Source organism: Trematomus bernacchii, unplaced genomic scaffold, assembly GCF_902827165.1.
Source record: "Trematomus bernacchii unplaced genomic scaffold, fTreBer1.1, whole genome shotgun sequence".
Taxonomy (NCBI): domain Eukaryota; kingdom Metazoa; phylum Chordata; class Actinopteri; order Perciformes; family Nototheniidae; genus Trematomus; species Trematomus bernacchii.
The window spans coordinates 12,933-34,111 of NW_022987527.1; the positions used below are offsets into that span (position 1 = coordinate 12,933).

Consider the following 21,179-nt stretch of genomic DNA (forward strand, 5'->3'; position numbering starts at 1 on the left):
TCTATTTCGTTTTAACCTTTATATATATACGGTCTATGGTTTTAAGTTAACTTGGAGGCTACGATTAGCATCGTTAGCACCGATGTAGCTACCACTCGCTTACACACTAACCCAAGCCTTAACATTCATTACGTAGCTGATTCAAATCATAAACACATAAGTACTCGAATTTCACTTACCGCAAAACGGCATTCATGCACCGTCTGTTTTAACCGCAGAGCGAGTCACAATAGTCCGATATATAAGCATGAAGAACAAACAAACACGGCCGGGGTCAAGTTGTGTTCCCTGGATGAACTGAGCAGGCACAGTCCCTGTAGCTTCACGGAGACGGAGCAGCTAGCAGAGAGACAAGAAGCTAACAGCAGCAGTCACTTAACAGAGCTGTCACTCAATGTGACCACGCCCTAATTTATGCAAAAACGTTAAGACCTAATATAAATAAAAGGGTCATGTTAGAAAACAATTCACTCACAGATTCATAATCATGAAGGTGGAATCTAACTATATACATAACAAAATGTATTGCAGCCAGGGCTAGAAACGTTTTTTTTCTGCTGTGAAATTGGGCATTTTAACATGGGGGTCTATGGAAATTGCTCCTTTCTGCAGTCATCGCCTATCGGCCAATATATGAACTGCAGTTTGTGGCACTTCCGTATTGGCGTCCCGGCTCTTCCCCAGAGTTTGCCGCTTGGTTGACACAAGATGGAAAAACAAACACCAGTGTGGCATTAATCAAACTTTTTCTTAATTTCTCCCATGAACATTTAATGAGTTCATGCTCACGCACACCCCTAATACAGTGAGGGAATAAACCATGCTAGGTCCTAGGAGTCACTCTGTGATATGCTGACATCTCGGACCAGTGGGGGCACTAGGGTTTGCATTAATTGTGCACTAATTGAATGACTTTGACACTTGTGTGGTGGCCCTGAAGTTGGTCTATTCTCAAAAGAAGAAGTATTTAAGATTGTCGCAGACTGACAGACAAAGAATCATTGTCCAACGTCATGTTTTCTGAAATGCTATTGTGTTATGATCCTTAGGGCCATCATACCACGACAGTATATGATTTTAAAACATTTTATGTAGAAGTATCATAGGTTTACTTCTATGGGCACATGTGAGCTTACACATTTAAAAATACTTCCACAGAATGATCTTCTTTACTTACTTCAGGGTTTTCCCAGACAGTTGCATTCCTGTGAAGTGAATACACACTTGTTGCAATATGACTCCCTACAAATAAGAGCAAAACAAAAATGTATTTGTAATAAGATTGTGCAGGGAAAAACAATTAATATATTATGTTTGAGACAATTTTGCAAACCTGCTGCTATAATTCAAATCATGAAGGTTAACAGGTTCATTTGTGCAAGCTTGACTCAATAAAAATAACTGTTTTCAAAGTTAATCTTCATACGATACGATATACTTTGTTGTCCCCGTAAGGACATTTTGTTCTGGACTCCGTCCTGCAGTTCCGCATACCTTGACCTCAGTGACGTGCGGTGAGGTTCATGGCTGGTGAGGCACTGACTCTTTCAGAGTCAGATTTACAAATATTATAGCCTATTTTGACCTTAATCAAAATATTCTGTTATTTTCAAAAGCTTTTTTAGTCTGATGCTATGATTAATTTTAAACAGACCGATCAACAAAAGGATACCCAACATCTAAATATTGGATTGTTCTTTCTAAGTAAGATCCCATTTTCATTACAGTCGTGGTCTTACCTTGACTTGAAGATGAATATAAGTCCATGCTATCCTTCTGGACAACAATCTCTATTACTGTTTTGTAAAAGTCCTCCTTATCTTCCTGTAGTTTCAAAAGTCTAGTTTGTTGTTTGCGGTAGAATAACAGTAGCAACAAGAACCTGTGGGCTCACGTGCGCCCCCTTCAGTGCGGCAGAGGTTATGGCTGCCTCTCCTGATGCTTTTTTCATTGCCGTTGTACGATGAGACCAGCGAGCCTAAATATCATATGTGAAATAAGTTATTTAGAGACTATGGATGGCGAGGATAAATGTAATAAAGGGATCTACAAACATTACATTGGTGACCTACAGTGAGATGGGAACAGGCATGCGCTTAGGGCCCGCTTTCCAGCCAGTTTCTGTGGGGTGACGCATTCTGAAGTGAGGCAGAGCTCATCTGTGCCTCACCTCACCCCACAGTAAATGGCTTGAGCGCGCTCACAAAATAAGTGGCCGCGCTAAATTAGTGCCCGCGCTCCAGCAAGTTACTGTGGGCTTACGTGAGGCAGAGCTCGTCCCTGCCTCACTTCTCATCGCTCCCGTAGCGGAGCTCGGCAAATTTGCTGATTTTGACTATAAAATGCGATTGGAATCATACAGAAATCACATTTACACAAGATCAGTGGAGACATTTTATTATTATTATTATTTAGTTTTTCTTTAATTGTTTTTTCCGTTACATTGGAGTATGACAGGTGAGGCTCTGCCTCCCCTGCCTCCACTGACTGCACGTCGCTGCTTTACCTTATCTTTTACCACAGGGTATAAACGTTTGATGCATGCAACTGTATGCTGTTTTATTCACATTCATCTGCAAAGAACCATTAAAGACAAACCTGCAGGCAAAGTCCTTCCATCAAAAAAGGTAATGGTCTTGGTGGTGATTCTGGATATTCCTGGTACCGGAGGGTAAAGGCGGAGGGACTCTTTTATGAACATTGTAGTGTATGGAATTTTACTGAGATCCTCCCTAAAAAGTAAACAGACAAGTGTTAGTTCAACAATTGGCAGCACTGACATACATTTGCATTGTTTTCAAATGTAAGCCCACCACTCCATGGTGTCCTTGCCATCCAGGGCTTGAAGGACCTCATCCCGGCACATCTTCTGGTACTCTGGGTGGCAGGCCAGAGAGTAGAGGATGAAGGACATGGCACTGGCTGTAGTGTCATGGCCTTCAAACATGAAGGTGTCCACCTCTGCTTGTATATCTTCATCTGACAGACCCTGTTTGTTCTCATCCTTAAATAAAAGGCAAACTTAAAACATTAGTAATGAACATATTATGTCTTAATGTGACACTACTACTCCAATTAAAAACCGTACAAGTTGCAGGCCTATTGGAATTGGCACAGAAACAGCTAATGTCTGTCGGATCCTTTTACAGGTCAACTGTGTTTGGAAAGAAAGGACATTTTAGTTACCGAGTTACAGAGGTGTCCTTGAGTAGCTTTTGTGTCATATTGATTATATGTGCACAACAGAAATGTATAACTTTTAAGTTGCTGCTCAAGAGTCCCTCATAAGAGTAAAATAACCAGACTGTTGCCTTTGTACCAGTGGCCATTGACCAGTGGCCTCATGCTCAGCATATCAATGCTCATTCGAAAAACCTTCTGCGTTTCCTTTTGCCCTAGTTTTTTGCCCCTTGCAGGTTAAGCACATACAGTATAATATTTGCGTCATCTCAGGTTATAAACATGACACAACTACGCTTTTTTAATGTGCGGCAACTTTAAGACTGTTCATGCTTTAAATATCTCATTACTAAAATGTTCACGATTATTAATTCATTATCTCTATAGAGAGCTTGCTGCTTTGACAATTGCAGTTTTTACGTATGTTGTTTTTTTTCATTGATCAGAAGTGTCTCATTTTGTGAATTCAATACATGGCACATAACATACTCTCGCTAAGAGAAGGATGTCCAGAAAGTCCACGTTTCTCTTTCCCTGTACGCGATCCAGCTCGTTCTCCTTGAGTGCTTCTTTCCTCTTTCGTATGACTTCCCCTTCAAAATAAGAGAATAATTAATGAGCATATCCCCAGTAACTCTTAAAATGCAGCAACCATAAACCTACAGTTTAGAGCCTATACAATTTCGATGTATGGGCAAGCTAAATTCAGTTTTAGATTGTCATGAAGGTAATATCTGTGAACATCTTACCTGTGTGACTGTGAGCCACCTTGCATGCTTTTCTTAGTCTGAAGCCATGTGGGCTGAGGTAGAAAATGAGGTCATTGTGGTATGGAAACGTCCTGAACCGCAGGTTAATCAAATAACTGAGCTCATACACTGCCTTGATGTATTCATTTGTTCCGCTGAAATAAGAACGTAGACAAACAGTTCAGACAACTGAGAACATAAACCTGTAATTGTGAATGGCGGGAAAACGTTTGTATGGACTCGCCTCTCGGTCTGACAGTTGCTGTTGTAGCTGAACGCACACTTCATGATGCTGTCCAGTGTCATAAGGCTCACGTGGTTAAACAATTCAAAGGACTCATTGGTTTTTGCATAACTCTCCCATTTGTCCTGGCAACAGTGAAAGAACAGATGTGAGGTCTCAGCAGGACGTGGAAAAAACTTCAACACACTTAGCTGGAACAACTTTGACATAAAATAGCTGCAGCATCTGGAAAGCCTAAGCCTATATTTCCTCCACATCACTTCACCATTGACTACTTATTATAGCACTTTACACAAAAGCATTTTCCTTGTACAAATTATGTGAAATGCAACTTGGCAAAAAAACAGACACTGATTTTATAAACAAAAAAACTGTCATTAACGTACCAGCATGGTTTTAACAGAGTCTGATATCAGATTTACGTAGGGTTTCAAAACTTCAAAATGGAAACCTGGGGTCAAGAGCCTTCTGTGGCGAAACCACTTCTGACCATCAGACACCAATAAGCCATCACCTGAAGACAGACAGAGGCAGTATGGATCAGCGAGGGAAGCAGCTTAACAGAAAATACTGTGCAGTAAACCAAAATATGCTGTAGGAGAAAGTAAAAGCAATCTTACCAATCCAAGGCTTAACAAAAGTATATGCCATATTATCTTTTGGCTCTGTTACGAAACAAACAATTACAGATTATGTTACATTGACCTTTGTTTATTGAAATGCAGATAATAAACCAATATGAGTCTACATGTATACGACGTAGTAAAAAGCATTGTCAAAAGATGAATTTGACTTAACTGCTACATTGTAAAGGTTTATGACTTCAGTAAAGATATAAAACAATGGCTCACACACCTGTAGATATCAATATAGTTTTCACATAGTCTGGATGGTGAATGCTGAGGAAACAAACAAAGGGTCCAAACCATATCGGGAAAGCATAAGGGTACTGCTGTCCCCATTTCACAATCTTTTTCAAGTCCGACCCATCCTGTTTAAACTGAAAGTAAAAACATAAAAACATAGATTAAGCTTAACCAATATGCTGGAGCCTGAAGAGGACAAAGTTATCCCCTGAGTTGTGATGCTCTATAAACTAATACTCAACTGCTAAGTTTAAGCCTTAATTGCATCCAAATTGTTACTTAAATAAATGTAAAGAAGTTCAAATCAGGGACAACCCAAATTAAATAACACCAATAATAATAATAATAATAATAACATAAGAATACGCTTTGAATTTCCTTTTTTCGCAGTGTTTTCTCAGGCTTTTCTTATTGCAAATCTGAGTCTATTGGCACATGATGAGACTGGGGATGACCTTTGACAGTTGCAACACTGGGGAAGCTGCAAAAAGGGACGGTTCATCAATCAATCAATCAATCAATCAATGTTTATTTATATAGCCCAATATCACAAATGTTACATTTGTCTCAGTGGACTTGCAGTGGTTGCATTCATTCTTATTCCTCTGATCAGAAACATGCTAGAGTGAGGACAGGAAGACACATTCTACATCTGCTGCTGAAATGACTATTCTCCCATGCAAATAAACAAATGATATGTTACATTTAATCATCTTTAAATGACAGGGTAGTAAAACGAACATCATTTATATGTGTTTCTTGGAAGTTGTATTTCCATTAGAGTGAAAGAAAACATGGAAGCAAAATAAACCAAAATAACAAGTACATGAAAAAACGATCTTTTTGCCTGTAATGTCCTTAAACAGTAACTTCATAATTTTGATTGTTGGCTGCTCATTTAATAACTATTAAGTTGACTAGTTTGTTGTCTGCTCTTGTGCTTAGTGAATACTAAAGAAGACCATTTGTAGAATTCTGTTGAGTATTAAACAATTGCGTGAGTGTGAGGGTATTAAAATAAATTGGTCAGTAAGTCAGAGATTCTATTATTATTAATACATTATTAATATTATTATTAATTCATTCTTGCACTTGCTTCTGCGTCACTGAGCAGTCATTATACACGTTACCTCCTTTAGATGTCCAAAAAGCCAGTGCGACGGTGGTCCTGGAAACAATTCCATACTTTGCATCGCAGCTCTTCTTTGGGCAAGCAAGACTGTCAATGTATAAACAACGGCAACAACACAGAGCACCGCGATCAAGTGGTGCATGTGGGGTAAGCCCACCTGATACTTCACGAAACCCTCAGTTGACTCCATGCTTGCGACTTCCTTGATGATGAGCAGTGATTCACACACCACAGTTTTGTGTGTGTGAGTGTGTGTGATGTAGCCACCGGAATGTGGGTGGAGAATGTGGCCCGCCCCGAACACCAGTCTACAGCCGAAGGAGGCTCCCTTCTTTCGGGTGTAAAACCTTTGTCAGGGGGTTCCCAAACTTTTCAGCCCGCGACCCCCAAAATAACAGTGCCAGAGACTGTCGACCCCCCACCACGTGAATTGTCAACGGGGGGAGCCTCACTGCGGGGACATTCTACAGATGGCCAGTCCGCCCCTGAAAGATGTCTATGCACACGTTATTAATAATAATAATATTAATAATTAAAAAAAAATGTTTTCATCTCGTGACCCCCACTTTGGGAACCCCTGGTCTATGGTGTAAACTGTAAAGTATGAAAATAAGGAGCCACTCCCCACGCCCCTCTGAGAGATATTGGTTAAAAAGAACACTAAGGCGCGTTCACACCAGAGTACTTTTCCCCATACTTTTCCCGTTTAGTTCCGTTAGCACCAGCGACGTGCAGTCAGTGGAGGCAGGGGAGGCAGAGCCTCACCTGTCATACTCCAATGTAACGGAAAAACAATTAAAGAAAAACTAAATAATAATAATAATAAAATGTCTCCACTGATCTTGTGTAAATGTGATTTCTGTATGATTCCAATCGCATTTTATAGTCAAAATCAGCAAATTTGCCGAGCTCCGCTACGGGAGCGATGAGAAGTGAGGCAGGCACGAGCTCTGCCTCTCGTAAGCCCACAGTAACTTGCTGGAGCGCGGGCACTAATTTAGCGCGGCCACTTATTTTGTGAGCGCGCTCAAGCCATTTACTGTGGGGTAGGTGAGGCACAGATGAGATCTGCCTCACTTCAGAATGCGTCACCCCACAGAAACTGGCTGGAAAGCGAACCCTAAGCGCATGCCTGTTCCCATCTCACTGTAGGTCACCAATGTAATGTTTGTAGATCCCTTTATTACATTTATCCTCGCCATCCATAGTCTCTAAATAACTTATTTCACGTATGATATTTAGGCTCGCTACACATATACAACGGCAATGAAAAAATCACAAGGGGAGGCAGCCATAACCTCTGCCGCACTGAAGGGGGCGCACGTGAGCCCACAGGTTCTTGTTGCTACTGTTATTCTACCGCAAACAACAAACTCGACTTTTGAAACTACAGGAAGATAAGGACGACTTTTACAAAACAGTAATAGAGATTGTTGTCCAGAAGGATAGCATGGACTTCTATTCATCTTCAAGTCAAGGTAAGACCACAACTGTAATGAAAATGGGATCTTACTTAGAAAGAACAATCCAATATTTAGATTTTGGGTATCCTTTTGTTGATCGGTCTGTTTAAAATTAATCATAGCATCAGACTAAAAAAGCTTTTGAAAATAACAGAATATTTCGATTAAGGTCAAAATAGGCTATAATATTTGTAAATCTGACTCAGAGAGTCAGTGCCTCACCAGCCATGAACCTCACCGCACGTCACTGGTTAGCACCCCTTATGTCGCGTTCACACCAAAAAGAGTACTTAGTGCCGGGAACTTTTACCCCCATTTTTAGTGCCTGCTGAGAGGTGGTACTCTCCTGGGGGAAAAAAAGTGCCCCAGTTCTGATTGGCTGGGCGAATTGCAAACCACGCCCCGTAAAACTCTGAAATGTTTTGTCGAGCCACCATTTTATTATCCTTGCATTAGCATTATTAGCATTAGCATTCGCCCAGCGCACAAACGCAGAGAGACTAACTTATGGCAACACAAAAGAAAACATGGGAGCGGTGGAGATGAGGAGGTGTCGGCGTTCTGGCGATTTACTTGGAAGTCCCAACTCTGGGGACTTCCGGCCGGGGACTACGGGTGGCAGTATACGCCGTGAAGTTGTTTGCGGCTTGCCAGTAAACCCAAAGCAGAAGAAGACGAAATGACGTCAGCGGCTCATTTGCGTAATCTTCCCTCAGGGAACTTATTCCGGTGTGAACGCGATCGGCTCTTAGTTCCATATGGGAACTAAGTGCTGCTAAGTACGGCAAAGTACTTGGTGTGAACGCGGCTAAAGGTGCTCTAGGAGGAGATTCAGGTGATAAGGTGTGTGTGTGTGTGGGGGGGGGGGGGTTACCTTGGTTGCTGATTGGCTAATGGTTACACAAGTGTGGAGTCTATTTTTATATAACATTAGAAAGACTGATTCTTATTATTACATGATTTGCTTGTTGTGCTCATTGTATGTGGCTGTGACTTAGGAATAAATTGACCCAATCACCCCCCCCAAGTTTTGATGGGGTGGACACATAGACTGTATATATAAATGGACGTAGGGTCCGTGACGTCACCCATAGGATTCTGCAGTTTCCGAGAAGCCCTTAGTAGGCGGAGTCGGCCACTAACGGCTCAACAGTGGCGTCAGAGTTCCACTCCCGCCTACTCCAGCCTGCTCCAAATAAGGGCAAAGAGGCGGAGCCGAGGCGGGACCTGCTGCCACCGGTCTGGAAGTTCCAGAGCTAGCTGAAGCTACCAAGCTAAGCTAACATGCTCCCCATCTGCACACTGCCGTCGCATTTTACGTTTCTAAGGTAAGCGGACATGAGACTATTCAGCAAAACTATAAATAATAATCTAAGTTGAGTTTTAGCATAATACTTCAGAATCTTGAAATCCCTTAACGTTTGTATGCAATTGTGCTAAATTAAACACTGGAATCAAGCAAATATTAATATGTTTGCATGACATTAGTTATTTATATTTTGCCATCACTTAATTATACGTTTAATACATTTAAGTTAAGCTAAGGTACATGTGATGATAGCTAGTTAGTGCTCTTACCTGTGAGGCCTCCTCCAAACAGCATTATAACCAGACTGTATCATTAAAACTACAAGTACCAGTTCTAGATCCTTGACTTTAGACAAACAATTCAAAAGACAAAATGTATTTAAAGACCAATCTTTATTTGAAGGTGCCTCTTAACCTGAGATATTAGTTATACAGTAATAGTATTGACAATCTAAAAAAACTGAGCAACTCAACAGTCAACTTTATATTTCTTATTGTCTAAAGCATTTATTATTTTCATTTTTCCCCTCTCATATTCAGTGTGGATGGATTGAGACAGCGTGGTGTCCAGAGAGCTGCAGAGACTTCAGGGAGAAACCTCTGTGTGATGGACGGATTGAGACAGCGTGGTGTTCAGAGAGCTGCAGAGACTTCAGAGAGAAACCTCCGTGTGATGGACGTCCTGTCTGTTGGTTTGGCCGGAGAGGACTGAGGGTCTTTCCTCTGTGAGGAGGACCAGACCTGATGGAGGAGCCCATGCATAGCTGATACCACCTGATCAGGCCTAGTCTGTCACTTTATTTGACTAAATGTGTTTACTTATACATTTAATAGGTTTACACCTTCTGTCCATATGTGCTTTTTATTTAAAACATGTTTGATTAACTTTTGGTTCACATTTCAATAAATTGAATTTGTATTTGCACTCCTTTTGTCCATTATTCTTACTGAAAATGTTAGATTACACATTCACATCCGACTGAAGATTGGCCCCATTTATTTGCGTTGCAAACTCTGCGGTACAAGGTACATGTTGTGAAGCTCATGAAGTGAGGCAAATAGAAATAATCAGCTGATGGAGTGTAGATGTGGAAATAGGTGCATTCGATCAGCTGACTGTTTTCACAATAAAAATAGTTTCTTAGTGAATGTCCTGTACTGGTCTTAACATCTCATAACATCAGCTTTTAATTTTCCTATTGGATGTTTTTCTTGACCCTCGGAGAAAGAGGAGATGCTGAGTCGTGTCTTTCAGGCATGTCCTTTCCTAACAAAAATTACAGGAAACATAAAACATATTATTGCAGAACAAGTGTGTTATTTATGAAAGAGGTGTGTTTGTGTGTTTAGGGGCTGTAGATATAATTATTTTGTAATTGTAATGTTTTGTTTTATTTCAACAGTGAGCTACAAAGACAATCAGATTATGAATGAACAGTATGAAATTCATCAACATTGAAATGTATTTTATTATCAAAATAATATTTAACTGTTATTAAAACAAGCTTGCTCTGTTGTCTCACTGAAAGAATAACTTTTACCACGTTTTTACAGACAATATTGAGAGATAAATAGCAGCTGTCACTATGCGTTAAATATCTTTGCCTTCAATACATTAAATTAGAAAGCTGACAGTCATATTGCTTGTTAACATCTAAATGTAACCCTTTGCATGGAAAAAACCCTCAACTTCACTGATGTGTAGGTGATCTAGTATTTAGTATTGTTTAATGGAATGTATATCAGTGTATTAAAGTCAATACTTCATTTATTTAAACCAATATCTTTCTTGATTCTTTGTACAGTATGAAAAAAGAGTATTTGTACCTGTGCTGAAGTTCACTGCTGTGAGGAGTCCAGTTCTGTCTCTCACTCTCTGGTCCAGCCTGTCTGCATCACCTGGACACTTTAAACAAACAGATATATATGTAAAGTACCATGTGTACAAACAATATAACTTATTCTCTTCTGTTGAACATGTTGGATTGTGTATTTTCCGAGTCAGGGTCCTTTTTATTTTACTGTAACTTTGGAAGTTGTGTTACCAATGCTTACTGTTTATTTGATACCAATTTGGTAATGCAATTAATAAAAACAACAAGGTTTGGGTTCGTTCTTCAGATGACTGTGATGTTAACGTGTAAGCTCAATAATGAACTCCAGCTCAACCAACCATATTGTAATATCTAAGTAATCATCTTGAAATATGACATTAATAATTGTAATATACACACATCTTATTGTGAGGTTGATTTCACATACACTACTTCGACGTTAGCTTGTCTACATACTCGAGCATAGCCAATTTAAATTAACCTTAGCGATGCATACAGTTCCTACCTACATAATAAAATATCTCTCTAAGTTACAAGGATGACCTTATTTTATCAACCTCAAACAGAAGCCTTTTGTTCTCCAGTATTATCCCACTTAACGCTTAACACTTGTCTATTTCGTTTTAACCTTTATATATATACGGTCTATGGTTTTAAGTTAACTTGGAGGCTACGATTAGCATTGTTAGCACCGATGTAGCTACCACTCGCTTACACGCTAACCCAAGCCTTAACATTCATTACGTAGCTGATTAAAATCATAAACACATAAGTACTCGAATTTCACTTACCGCAAAACGGCATTCATGCACCGTCTGTTTTAACCGCAGAGCGAGTCACAATAGTCCGATATATAAGCATGAAGAACAAACAAACACGGCCGGGGTCAAGTTGTGTTCCCTGGATGAACTGAGCAGGCACAGTCCCTGTAGCTTCACGGAGACGGAGCAGCTAGCAGAGAGACAAAAAGCTAACAGCAGCAGTCACTTGACAGAGCTGTCACTCAATGTGACCACGCCCTAATTTATGCAAACATTTTAAGACCTAATATAAATAAAAGGGTCATGTTAGAAAACAATTCACTCACAGATTCATAATCATGAAGGTGGAATCTAACTATATACATAACAAAATGTATTGCAGCCAGGGCTAGAAACGTTTTTTTTCTGCTGTGAAATTGGGCATTTTAACATGGGGGTCTATGGAAATTGCTCCTTTCTGCAGTCATCGCCTATCGGCCAATATATGAACTGCAGTTTGTGGCACTTCCGTATTGGCGTCCCGGCTCTTCCCCAGAGTTTGCCGCTTGGTTGACACAAGATGGAAAAACAAACACCAGTGTGGCATTAATCAAACTTTTTCTTAATTTCTCCCATGAACATTTAATGAGTTCATGCTCACGCACACCCCTAATACAGTGAGGGAATAAACCATGCTAGGTCCTAGGAGTCACTCTGTGATATGCTGACATCTCGGACCAGTGGGGGCACTAGGGTTTGCATTAATTGTGCACTAATTGAATGACTTTGACACTTGTGTGGTGGCCCTGAAGTTGGTCTATTCTCAAAAGAAGAAGTATTTAAGATTGTCGCAGACTGACAGACAAAGAATCATCGTCCAACGTCATGTTTTCTGAAATGCTATTGTGTTATGATCCTTAGGGCCATCATTCCACGACAGTATATGATTTTAAAACATTTTATGTTGAAGTATCATAGGTTTACTTCTATGGGCACATGTGAGCTTACACATTTAAAAATACTTCCACAGAATGATCTTCTTTACTTACTTCAGGGTTTTCCCAGACAGTTGCATTCCTGTGAAGCGAATACACACTTGTTCCAATATGACTCCCTACAAATAAGAGCAAAACAAAAATGTATTTGTAATAAGATTGTGCAGGGAAAAACAATTAATATATTATGTTTGAGACAATTTTGCAAACCTGCTGCTATAATTCAAATCATGAAGGTTAACAGGTTCATTTGTGCAAGCTTGACTGAATAAAAATAACTGTTTTCAAAGTTAATCTTCATACGATACGATATACTTTATTGTCCCCGTAAGGACATTTTGTTCTGGACTCCGTCCTGCATAGATAGTACTTTATTGATCCCAAATTGGGAAATTGTTGATGTTACAGCAGGTAAACCAGCCTGACCAGCCTGACCAGCCTTGTTGGTCTTAGCTGTTTTTTTCAGCAGGGCTATCAAGCAAAATGCACTTTTGTACGTCTTTTATACATGAATATGTATCCCCGGTGTTTCAGGGAACTCACCAAGTGTCAGAAAACACAACCCTCTCTATTTTCCTCCATACCCAAATCTCTAAAAAAGGGGCTGCAACAGATCTGATAAAAACTGATCCAGATTTGAACACTGTCCTGACGTCAGGACGGTGGCGCTACGGCTATTGGGCCAACTCCACCAATCAGGAGGAGACCGCCACGGCCATTGCCGTTCGAAAGCGCTGGAGACGCTGTAGTACATATGCCAGGCCAGTAGATGGTGCTGTTCTCACTGAATCTGCCCCTGCACAAACAGAGCTATAAATTGTCAAATTGAGCAAAATGAGGCATGATCTGTTTGGTATTTTGAAAAAGAAAAGTATAAATATGCCTTATAGGTCCACATGATAGGTCCACTTTAAGTAAATAAAGTTGCCTTGCCTTGAATGAAATTCATGCAACTCTTAATATTAGATAGTGTGTTTTTAAGTGGCGATGGAGATTATTTGTTGACCCTGCTTTAAAGGATATTTTGCCTTTACAAATGGTGAGCTTTATCACTGCCTGGGTTTTGCTTGAAGTGCATCCAAATGCTGCTGCGTTTTCGCGTTTGGCTCATTTTCCATCCGAAAAACACGTCGTCTACCTGTCCTGTACCACTTGTTATGACTTCTCTCTCTCGCATATTCCGTTAACCTGTTCCACTCTGAGCCTGTTTTTCAGGTCTCAGGCTCGAAAATGACATTCCCAGAACAAATGACCATATCTTCCCTTCTAAAAGGGTTAAATTAATAATCTTTGTTCTCAAAGTAATGATAAACCTGTGAGTTGGATGTAGAAGTGTCAGAATCAATATAAATGTTTTTTATTTTAAAGAAAATTCAGATTTTACATAGTAAAAAACTGTAAATTATAGTGTCCGTCCAAAAATTATTTTTTACAGATAGTGAAAACTACCCTTGGATGATGGGTTAGTAGACTAAAAGCTTTAGGAATCCAAAGTACAACATATAATAAGTACCCTGTATCAAGATTGATGCAAAACAAGTGAAATTTGACCTTTTTAGAGAGATTTAGCCAAAAACCCCCCTTCTGGGGTCATTTGGGTGGATTTGACCTATCTCTGGCCCCCCTTGGTCGATTTGGTTGGTTGACATACCCTTGTGACCGTTAGAGCCAATAGAATCGAAGGGGGAGGCACACACCCACACACGTTGTAAAGAAAAAATGTGGGCGCTTCGCGTGTGGAAAACGAAAGCAAAGTGGAGGAATGTCTCCTTCTGGAGTTTGGAAACTAAAACGCAGTTGTATTGCTTATGGATTATCAGAAATAATTTCAAAGAAGGGACAGACACATAGGATGAACCTATGGATTAACTGCAGCATCGTTTTTTTATCGTTTTAATGCCATTGAAGACCACTTTTGACCAAGGTAAGCCATATTTACGTTTTTTAGCTACTTAGCTCCACATGTGATGATGTACGCTTTAGTTTATAGCGTCGCGAATGTTTATCACTGAGTGTTGAGGTTTTTTACACAGATTCAGTGTCTCCAGGACACCAAAAACGAGTGGTTGGCTGTGCATCTAGGATAAGTAATAAGGGAGTTATGAGTGAGTTTAAGTGCCTTTGTAGGTTCCGTTTTTTCGATCGAGGCTAATTCAGAGGCTGAGTGCTAGCATTGTGGGTTTTTTTTGAAAAAAAAAATTAAAAAGATCAGTTAGCTGAGTTTCTTCCCGTTACATGGATATAACACATTCATAGTTTTATTCAATATTAAGATTCCTTAGACGTTGTTTCCTGCAAATGACGCGTTTATCCGCCCGGTACCGGGGGGATGGTGTGAAACAGGTTAAGACCCACCCCATCTCACTCCTCGTGCTGAAACCTACCAATCAGAGTAGGGGCTGGTCTTCACAGAATACGTTTGGGGAACAAAATCAAGCTTTTTAAAAGGCGAGTGGATTTTGGCAGGCAGTGAGTGCGGACCAACGATTGAACGATAACAAGAACGGCTCTCACCAAGTACGACTCGGTTCCCCTCGTTCGTACCAAAGAGCCGTTCAAAAGAATCGGCTCGTTCGCGACCAACACATCACTAGTAGTCATACTCACAGCCGAAGGAGGCTCCCTTCTTTCGGGTGTAAAACCTTTGTCAGGGGTTCCCAAACTTTTCAGCCCGCGACCCCCAAAATGACAGTGCCAGAGACTGGCGACCCCCACCACGTGAATTGTCAACGGGGGGAGCCTTACTGCGGGGACATTCTACAGATGGCCAGTCCGCCCCTGAAAAATGTCTATGCACACGTTATTAATAATAATAATAATAATAATTAAAAAAAATGTTTTCATTTCGCGACCCCCACTTTGGGAACCCCTGGTCTATGGTGTAAAGTATGAAAATAAGGAGCCACTCCCCACGCCCCTCTGAGAGATATTGGTTAAAAAGAACACTAAGGCGCGTTCACACCGGAGTACTTTTCCCCATACTTTTCCCGTTTAGTTCCGTTAGTACCCCTTATGTCGCGTTCACACCAAAAAGAGTACTTAGTGCCGGGAACTTTTACCCCCATTTTTAGTGCCTGCTGAGAGGTGGTACTCTCCTGGCGACCCCCCACCACGTGAATTGTCAATGGGGGGAGGGGTGCTAGTGAATTGTCAACGGGGGGGCTAATGCTAATAATGCTAATGTCAGCAAATACAATGGCGGCTTCAAAAAACTTTTCAGAGTTTTACGGGCCGTGGTTTGCAATTCGCCCAGCCAATCAGAAATTGGTACTTTTTTCTCCCCAGGATAGTCCCACCTCTCTAGCAGGCAGTAAAAATGGGGGTAAGAGTTCTCTGAACTAAGTTCTCTTTTTGGTGTGAATGCAAAATTCCAGGCACTAACGGAACTAAACGGGAAAAGTACGGGTAAAAGTACTCCGGTGTGAACGCGCCTAATAGGTGCGTTCACACCGGAGTACTTTGGTGTACTTTTCCCACAATAGTTCATCAGAACTACGATATATTTGCGTTCACACCAAAAAGCCCCAGGAACTAAAGTAGCTCAACTTAGTTCGCGAGACTCGCTTTTCAGTCCCTGCTACAGAGCAGGGTCTGTTGTGGGAGAAAGTAGTTCGTACGTCTGATTGGCTGTGCGGAATGCAAACCACGCCCCGTACAACTCCAGAAAAGTTGTATAAAGCAGCCATTTTACTTGCACGCATTAAAATCTCAGCGTAGCAACGAAGAGATATTTTTTTTGCAAAACCAGCAGTTGGCATTATGACAACACCGAAGAGATCAGTGGAGCGATGGACCGATGATGATGTTTCGGCGCTGCTTGATATTTACGCGGACTACGCGATCCAGGCACTTCAGCTCAAGGCAGTTTCCAACGCGAAAATGTATGAGTGCATTTCGCAGGAGTTAGCGGCCATCGGGATCATTCACGGCGCTAAATCATGCCGGGACAAGATCAAGAAGCTTAAGCAGGACTTCAAAAAAATAAAAGACCACAACAACAAGAGTGGTAACGGTCGGAAAACCAGCAAGTGGTATGATCGTTTGAATGCTTTGCTTGGCCACAGACCGTCATACCTCGGCACCGCGCATACCATCGAGTCGAGCACGACGGGGTGGGAGGATGCAATGGCGGGGGAATTGTCCAAGCACGACGACGACGAATTAGGTAAAATATACTACATGCACTGCACTGTTTTAATCTGCACAATAATGGTCACATATGTACTTCTAAGGCTCGGTAGATCGAGCTAGCCATGCTCTGCTGAATTGGCTAACAGCTAGCTAGCTAATCTCGGCCGCTATCTCATTTGCTTCACTAACTCATGGCACTAATCGAATGTAAAATATACTACATGCACTTTACTGTTTTAATCTGCACAATACTGGTCTCAGATGTACTTTTATTTGCTCGGTAGATTGAGTTAGCAATGCTAGGTTGAATTGGGTAACACTGTTAGCAGGCCACAACATAGCTAGCTAATAACAGCTAGCTAGCTCACTAGCTATTCTTCCGCTATAAAAACGTTTTGACTTGTGAATAAGTGTGCCATGTTCTGTCATTTGCTTCACTAACTCATGGCACTAATCGTGTGTTTCAGGCAACGTGGTGTTTCCCCTGGAATTGGAAATCAGTGAGATTTCCCCTCCGGAAATCCACGGTAGTGCCTCCTCATCTCCCGTTCCAACAACCAAACGCAAAGGTACATATAAACTCATGTACAATCATGAAACACCGTGAACATACATCGTTTACACTTTTCGCGCCCTTTTCACTCTCTCACAAACGTAAACATCCGGGGCTAGAGGTCACATGACTTCCGGTAAGAAAGCTCTTAATCATTTTTGGACAAAATAAAATTCTAGCATACATCAAGCACAAAACAATAAATAAGGGCACTTTGAGCGTCAGCTATTTGATCCTATCTTATATTAGCTAGTAAACACATTCCTAGTAAGTTGTAAAACTACTTATTTCTCCTATTAGGAAAGAGGACACGGGATGACCGCTTCCTGGACACCATCACGGCGATGGATGACCGGCGTGCCTTGGCCAGCACGGAAAATGAGGACCGGCATGCCATGGCCAACAAGGAGATGCACGACGAACGGCTGCTGCATGAACACAAGGCCCAGGAATCGCAGGACCAGCTCTTAAAGGTGATGGCTGACTCGGCGGCGCGCTAGGTGGAGGTGGCGGCGCGCCAGGTGGAGGTGGCGGCGCTCCAGGTGGAGCAACAAAATAGCTTTCAGGCTGGGCTTCTGGGAGTGCTAAGCGAGCTGGTTAAATCCAACAGGCCTCCAATTAAAAAGAAAAAAAAAAACTTGTCGTCGTTAGTCAACTATAGAATGACTTGTTGGGAGGCGGGTGGCGCAGTGGCTGAGTGCGTTGGTGTTCGGATCAGGGGAGCACAGGTTCAAACCCCACTGCAGTCAGCATGTCGTTGTGTCCCTGGGCAAGACACTTCACCCCAAATTGCCTACATCTGGGACAGTCAATTTTGTATTATTGTAATATATATATATATATATATATATATATATATATATGCCACTGTTATTAATAGTGACACCTAACTTTGCACTAAGGTGCGTCTGCTGCTGAGTCTATCCCCACATCTGGGACAGTCAATTTTGTATTAAAGTACATATATATATGCCACTGTTATTAATAGTGACACCTAACTTTGCACTAAGGTGTGTCTGATGCTGAGTCTATCCCCACATCTGGGACAGTCAATTTTGTATTAAAGTACATATATATATGCCACTGTTATTAATAGTGACACCTAACTTTGCACTAAGGTGTGTCTGATGCTGAGCCTATTATTGTTATTTTATATATATATTGCCACTGTTATTATATTGTTTTGATACTACTGACACTTATTGATCTGCTGCTGATAAATAAAAGAGAACCTACATGGCGATGTCTTGCGTGTGTTGCTTATTTCTCCTGACACTTTATCTTTATGGTGACCTGTGTAGCATCCTATACATCACATGTAAGTGATTATTCTGATACCATCATGACACCATGAAACTGGCGAAGCTTTATTTATAGTGTCCCACCCCATACATGTGGCTTTGAAAAAGATCATTCCATTGTATTTCAAAATGGCGTCCATCAACACAAACACTATTTAAATAAATGGTTAACTTTGTAATTAACAGTGTTGTGAGTTCAATATTTTAATTAATTATAGTAAGGGAACATAGGAATTCGTGAACTGAGTTCCTCTCAGGAGGATATATAATAGAGGTGTTAACTGGTGAGCCTATTTACTGTGCAATACTACAGACATGTTAGTGGTATTATTTCTTATCTAACTCTTTCCTATGGTCAGACAAATCAGAAGTCATTTAAACTTAATTTGAGATTTTGTTTTTTTTTGTTTCTCAATTGATTTTCCAGAATATGCACCACCTAGGCATAGACTTTATATCACAAATGAATGACATGTACTACAGTAATTGATTATATTGATATTGCCTACTCAGATATAGATGTGTATAAAATGAAATCAATTCAAAGTTTCTTGCTGCTTTTAATGCAATTCATGGCTGCAGGGCACACGTCCAAAATCCTTATTCTACAATCATTTAATCAAGACACTTGTGTATATTTTACTTTAATTTGTAATAAACAAAAAAATATGAATGGTTGTCATCATTGCTCAGTATTACTTAGCTATTTTAAAGTACTTAAAAACTATTATAAATATTGAAAAGTCATGACTGAAGTGCATTGTTCTGCTGACAGTATTTCTACTCAGTATTTCACCTGTATGGTGCGGTCCTGGGCGACAACACACAGTGAAGATGATCTGCTGCACGTACGTAGTTCTTCAGGTGTGTATGCTTAACATGTATGTATTTATCACAGTAAAGATGGTATCCAAAAGCTTTTTTAAGAGCCTTCAACCTCATCCCATTGTCTTTAACACACATTCAACATAATAATATACTCATTAATATACAAATATACAGTATGAGTACTGTTTTGATACTGACATTTTATCTAAGGTGTGTATGCACTATTGTAATTTTGCCTGTTGACTGGGGTAAATAAAAGAGAGAACCAAAAGTACAAAAGATCAGCTTTATTGTCAATTTACATGTTCAGATGCGTCATAAGAGCTGTGCGCGTGTCTTGCCCCCCAGCCTCAACAATGTCTGGCGCTGGCCCATCAAGCTGGGTCGCCGGTAAGGCAGTCCATTCCTCCCTGTACTCATCACCACGACGCTCACATAGGTTATGCAATACGCAACATGCTGCCACCTGGATTTTGATGTTGTCCATGTTGCAGTCGTTTCGCTTCATCAAGCACCGCCATCTGCCCTTCAGTCTGCCAAAAGCGTTCTCCACCACCACTCGTGCTCGGCTTGTTTTGCGGTTGTACACATGTTGCTGGGGTGTGAGCCTTCCTTGGAAAGGTTTCATCAGCCATCTTTGCAGGGGGTAGGCTGAGTCACCAAGGATATAGTAACCCACATCATGTCCACCAATATTCTTTGTTACATGAGGAAGTAGACCACCTCTATCCACACAACTAACCAGTGATGACAAGCTGAACACTCTGCTATCATGCATGCTCCCTGGTAAGCCAACAAAAACACTCCAAAAGAGGCCCTTACCATCCACAACACCCTGCAGGATGACCGAGTGCCAGCCTTTGCGGTTGAAATACTCGTTGTGGTATTCCTCTGGTCTCAGAATAGGGATGTGTGATCCATCTACTGCACCTACACACTGTAGCACACCCCATCTGCCCTCAAAATATAACGCCATCTCCTCTAACTTCTCAGAGTTCGGCCATGGCATGAACTCAGGAAGGAGTAGCGTCACAACAGCGGAACAGAACTCCTGCACACAGCAACACACCGTAGATCTGCCGACTCCAAACAAATGAGAGATGGTCCTGTACTCAGAGTTGGTCGCAAGTTTCCACAGTGCTATGGCGATTTTTTTAGGCACGGGTACACACTCCCGGTAGTTGGTGTTGCGTCTCCCCAACGTTGCTTCCAGGCGCATACAGAGCAGTTGAAAAGAGCACTTGGACATTCGGAAATCTTTGATCCACTGCACATTGGTGTACGTTGGCACCACCATTTCCCACCAGGCCGACGTTCTATTGTTCACCCAGAGAAAGCGCGGGACACGACGCGTTCCATAGTATTCGCATATCTGGAACACATACAAAGACACAAATTAGCCCTACATAACTCCATAAATCCTACATTAGATAGTATTAATGTGATTTACTGAACGTACCATTGCTGTTCTTTGGGCGTGATAACGGTCATCCTCCTCAGCCGTCCTACGACGCAACATGTCCAGAGCGTGTGCTTGTCGCCGTCCAGTCCTTTTGTTAAGGCTTCTTAACCGCCTTCGCCTCCGAATCAGCATTGCTATTGCATTTGAATGGTCGATCTGTATTTGTGGCTGAGTTATTGGCTTAAATAACTCAGTTACGAAGCTGTGTAACACGAGCACCAAAACCACAACTTCAGTCAACTCCATAGCGTGTCTGACTGAGGTCGGAAGGTAAACAGAAGCATACAGCGGAAGCGGAAGTTTCTTTTCTTCTTCTCTCGGTTTTTTGGCGGATTGCAACTTTAAGGTGCATACCGCCACCTACTGTACTCGCCGTGAAGTTGTTTGCAGCC

General features: G+C 41.3%; 2 protein-coding genes across 2 annotated transcripts; both read right to left on the reverse strand.

The window, feature by feature from the left end:
* Window positions 1-1,106: 1,106 nt before the first annotated feature.
* LOC117474818 (cytochrome P450 4B1-like) lies at window positions 1,107-6,361 on the reverse strand. The gene is made up of 10 exons (XM_034120830.1): window positions 6,170-6,361; window positions 5,029-5,173; window positions 4,794-4,838; window positions 4,560-4,687; window positions 4,174-4,298; window positions 3,930-4,084; window positions 3,670-3,773; window positions 2,814-3,004; window positions 2,599-2,732; window positions 1,107-1,242 (listed from the first exon to the last, which is right to left on the reverse strand). The coding sequence occupies exons 1-10, from the start codon at window positions 6,359-6,361 to the stop codon at window positions 1,133-1,135; spliced, it is 1,329 nt and encodes a 442-aa protein (XP_033976721.1). The 3' UTR covers window positions 1,107-1,132.
* Window positions 6,362-19,281: 12,920 nt separating this feature from the next.
* LOC117474558 (protein ANTAGONIST OF LIKE HETEROCHROMATIN PROTEIN 1-like) lies at window positions 19,282-21,017 on the reverse strand. The gene is made up of 3 exons (XM_034120402.1): window positions 20,785-21,017; window positions 19,675-20,697; window positions 19,282-19,308 (listed from the first exon to the last, which is right to left on the reverse strand). Exons 1-3 carry the CDS (start codon window positions 20,917-20,919, stop codon window positions 19,282-19,284), a joined length of 1,185 nt encoding a protein of 394 aa, XP_033976293.1. The 5' UTR covers window positions 20,920-21,017.
* Window positions 21,018-21,179: the final 162 nt, after the last annotated feature.

Bases quoted from the DNA above. Each gene is read 5' to 3' on its own strand.
- LOC117474818 (XM_034120830.1), bottom strand. From the start codon at position 6,361: ATGGAGTCAACTGAGGGTTTCGTGAAGTATCAGGTGGGCTTACCCCAC. The intron at 3,774-3,929 runs GTAAGATGTTCA...CTTATTTTGAAG, and splicing joins GGTGGCTCACAGTCACACAG to GGGAAGTCATACGAAAGAGG. The intron at 3,005-3,669 runs GTATGTTATGTG...CTTTTATTTAAG, and splicing joins ACATCCTTCTCTTAGCGAGA to GATGAGAACAAACAGGGTCT.
- LOC117474558 (XM_034120402.1), bottom strand. From the start codon at position 20,919: ATGCTGATTCGGAGGCGAAGGCGGTTAAGAAGCCTTAACAAAAGGACT. The intron at 20,698-20,784 runs GTACGTTCAGTA...TATGTGTTCCAG, and splicing joins ACGCCCAAAGAACAGCAATG to ATATGCGAATACTATGGAAC. The intron at 19,309-19,674 runs GCTGGGGGGCAA...GTTGTCGCCCAG, and splicing joins CAGCGCCAGACATTGTTGAG to GACCGCACCATACAGGTGAA.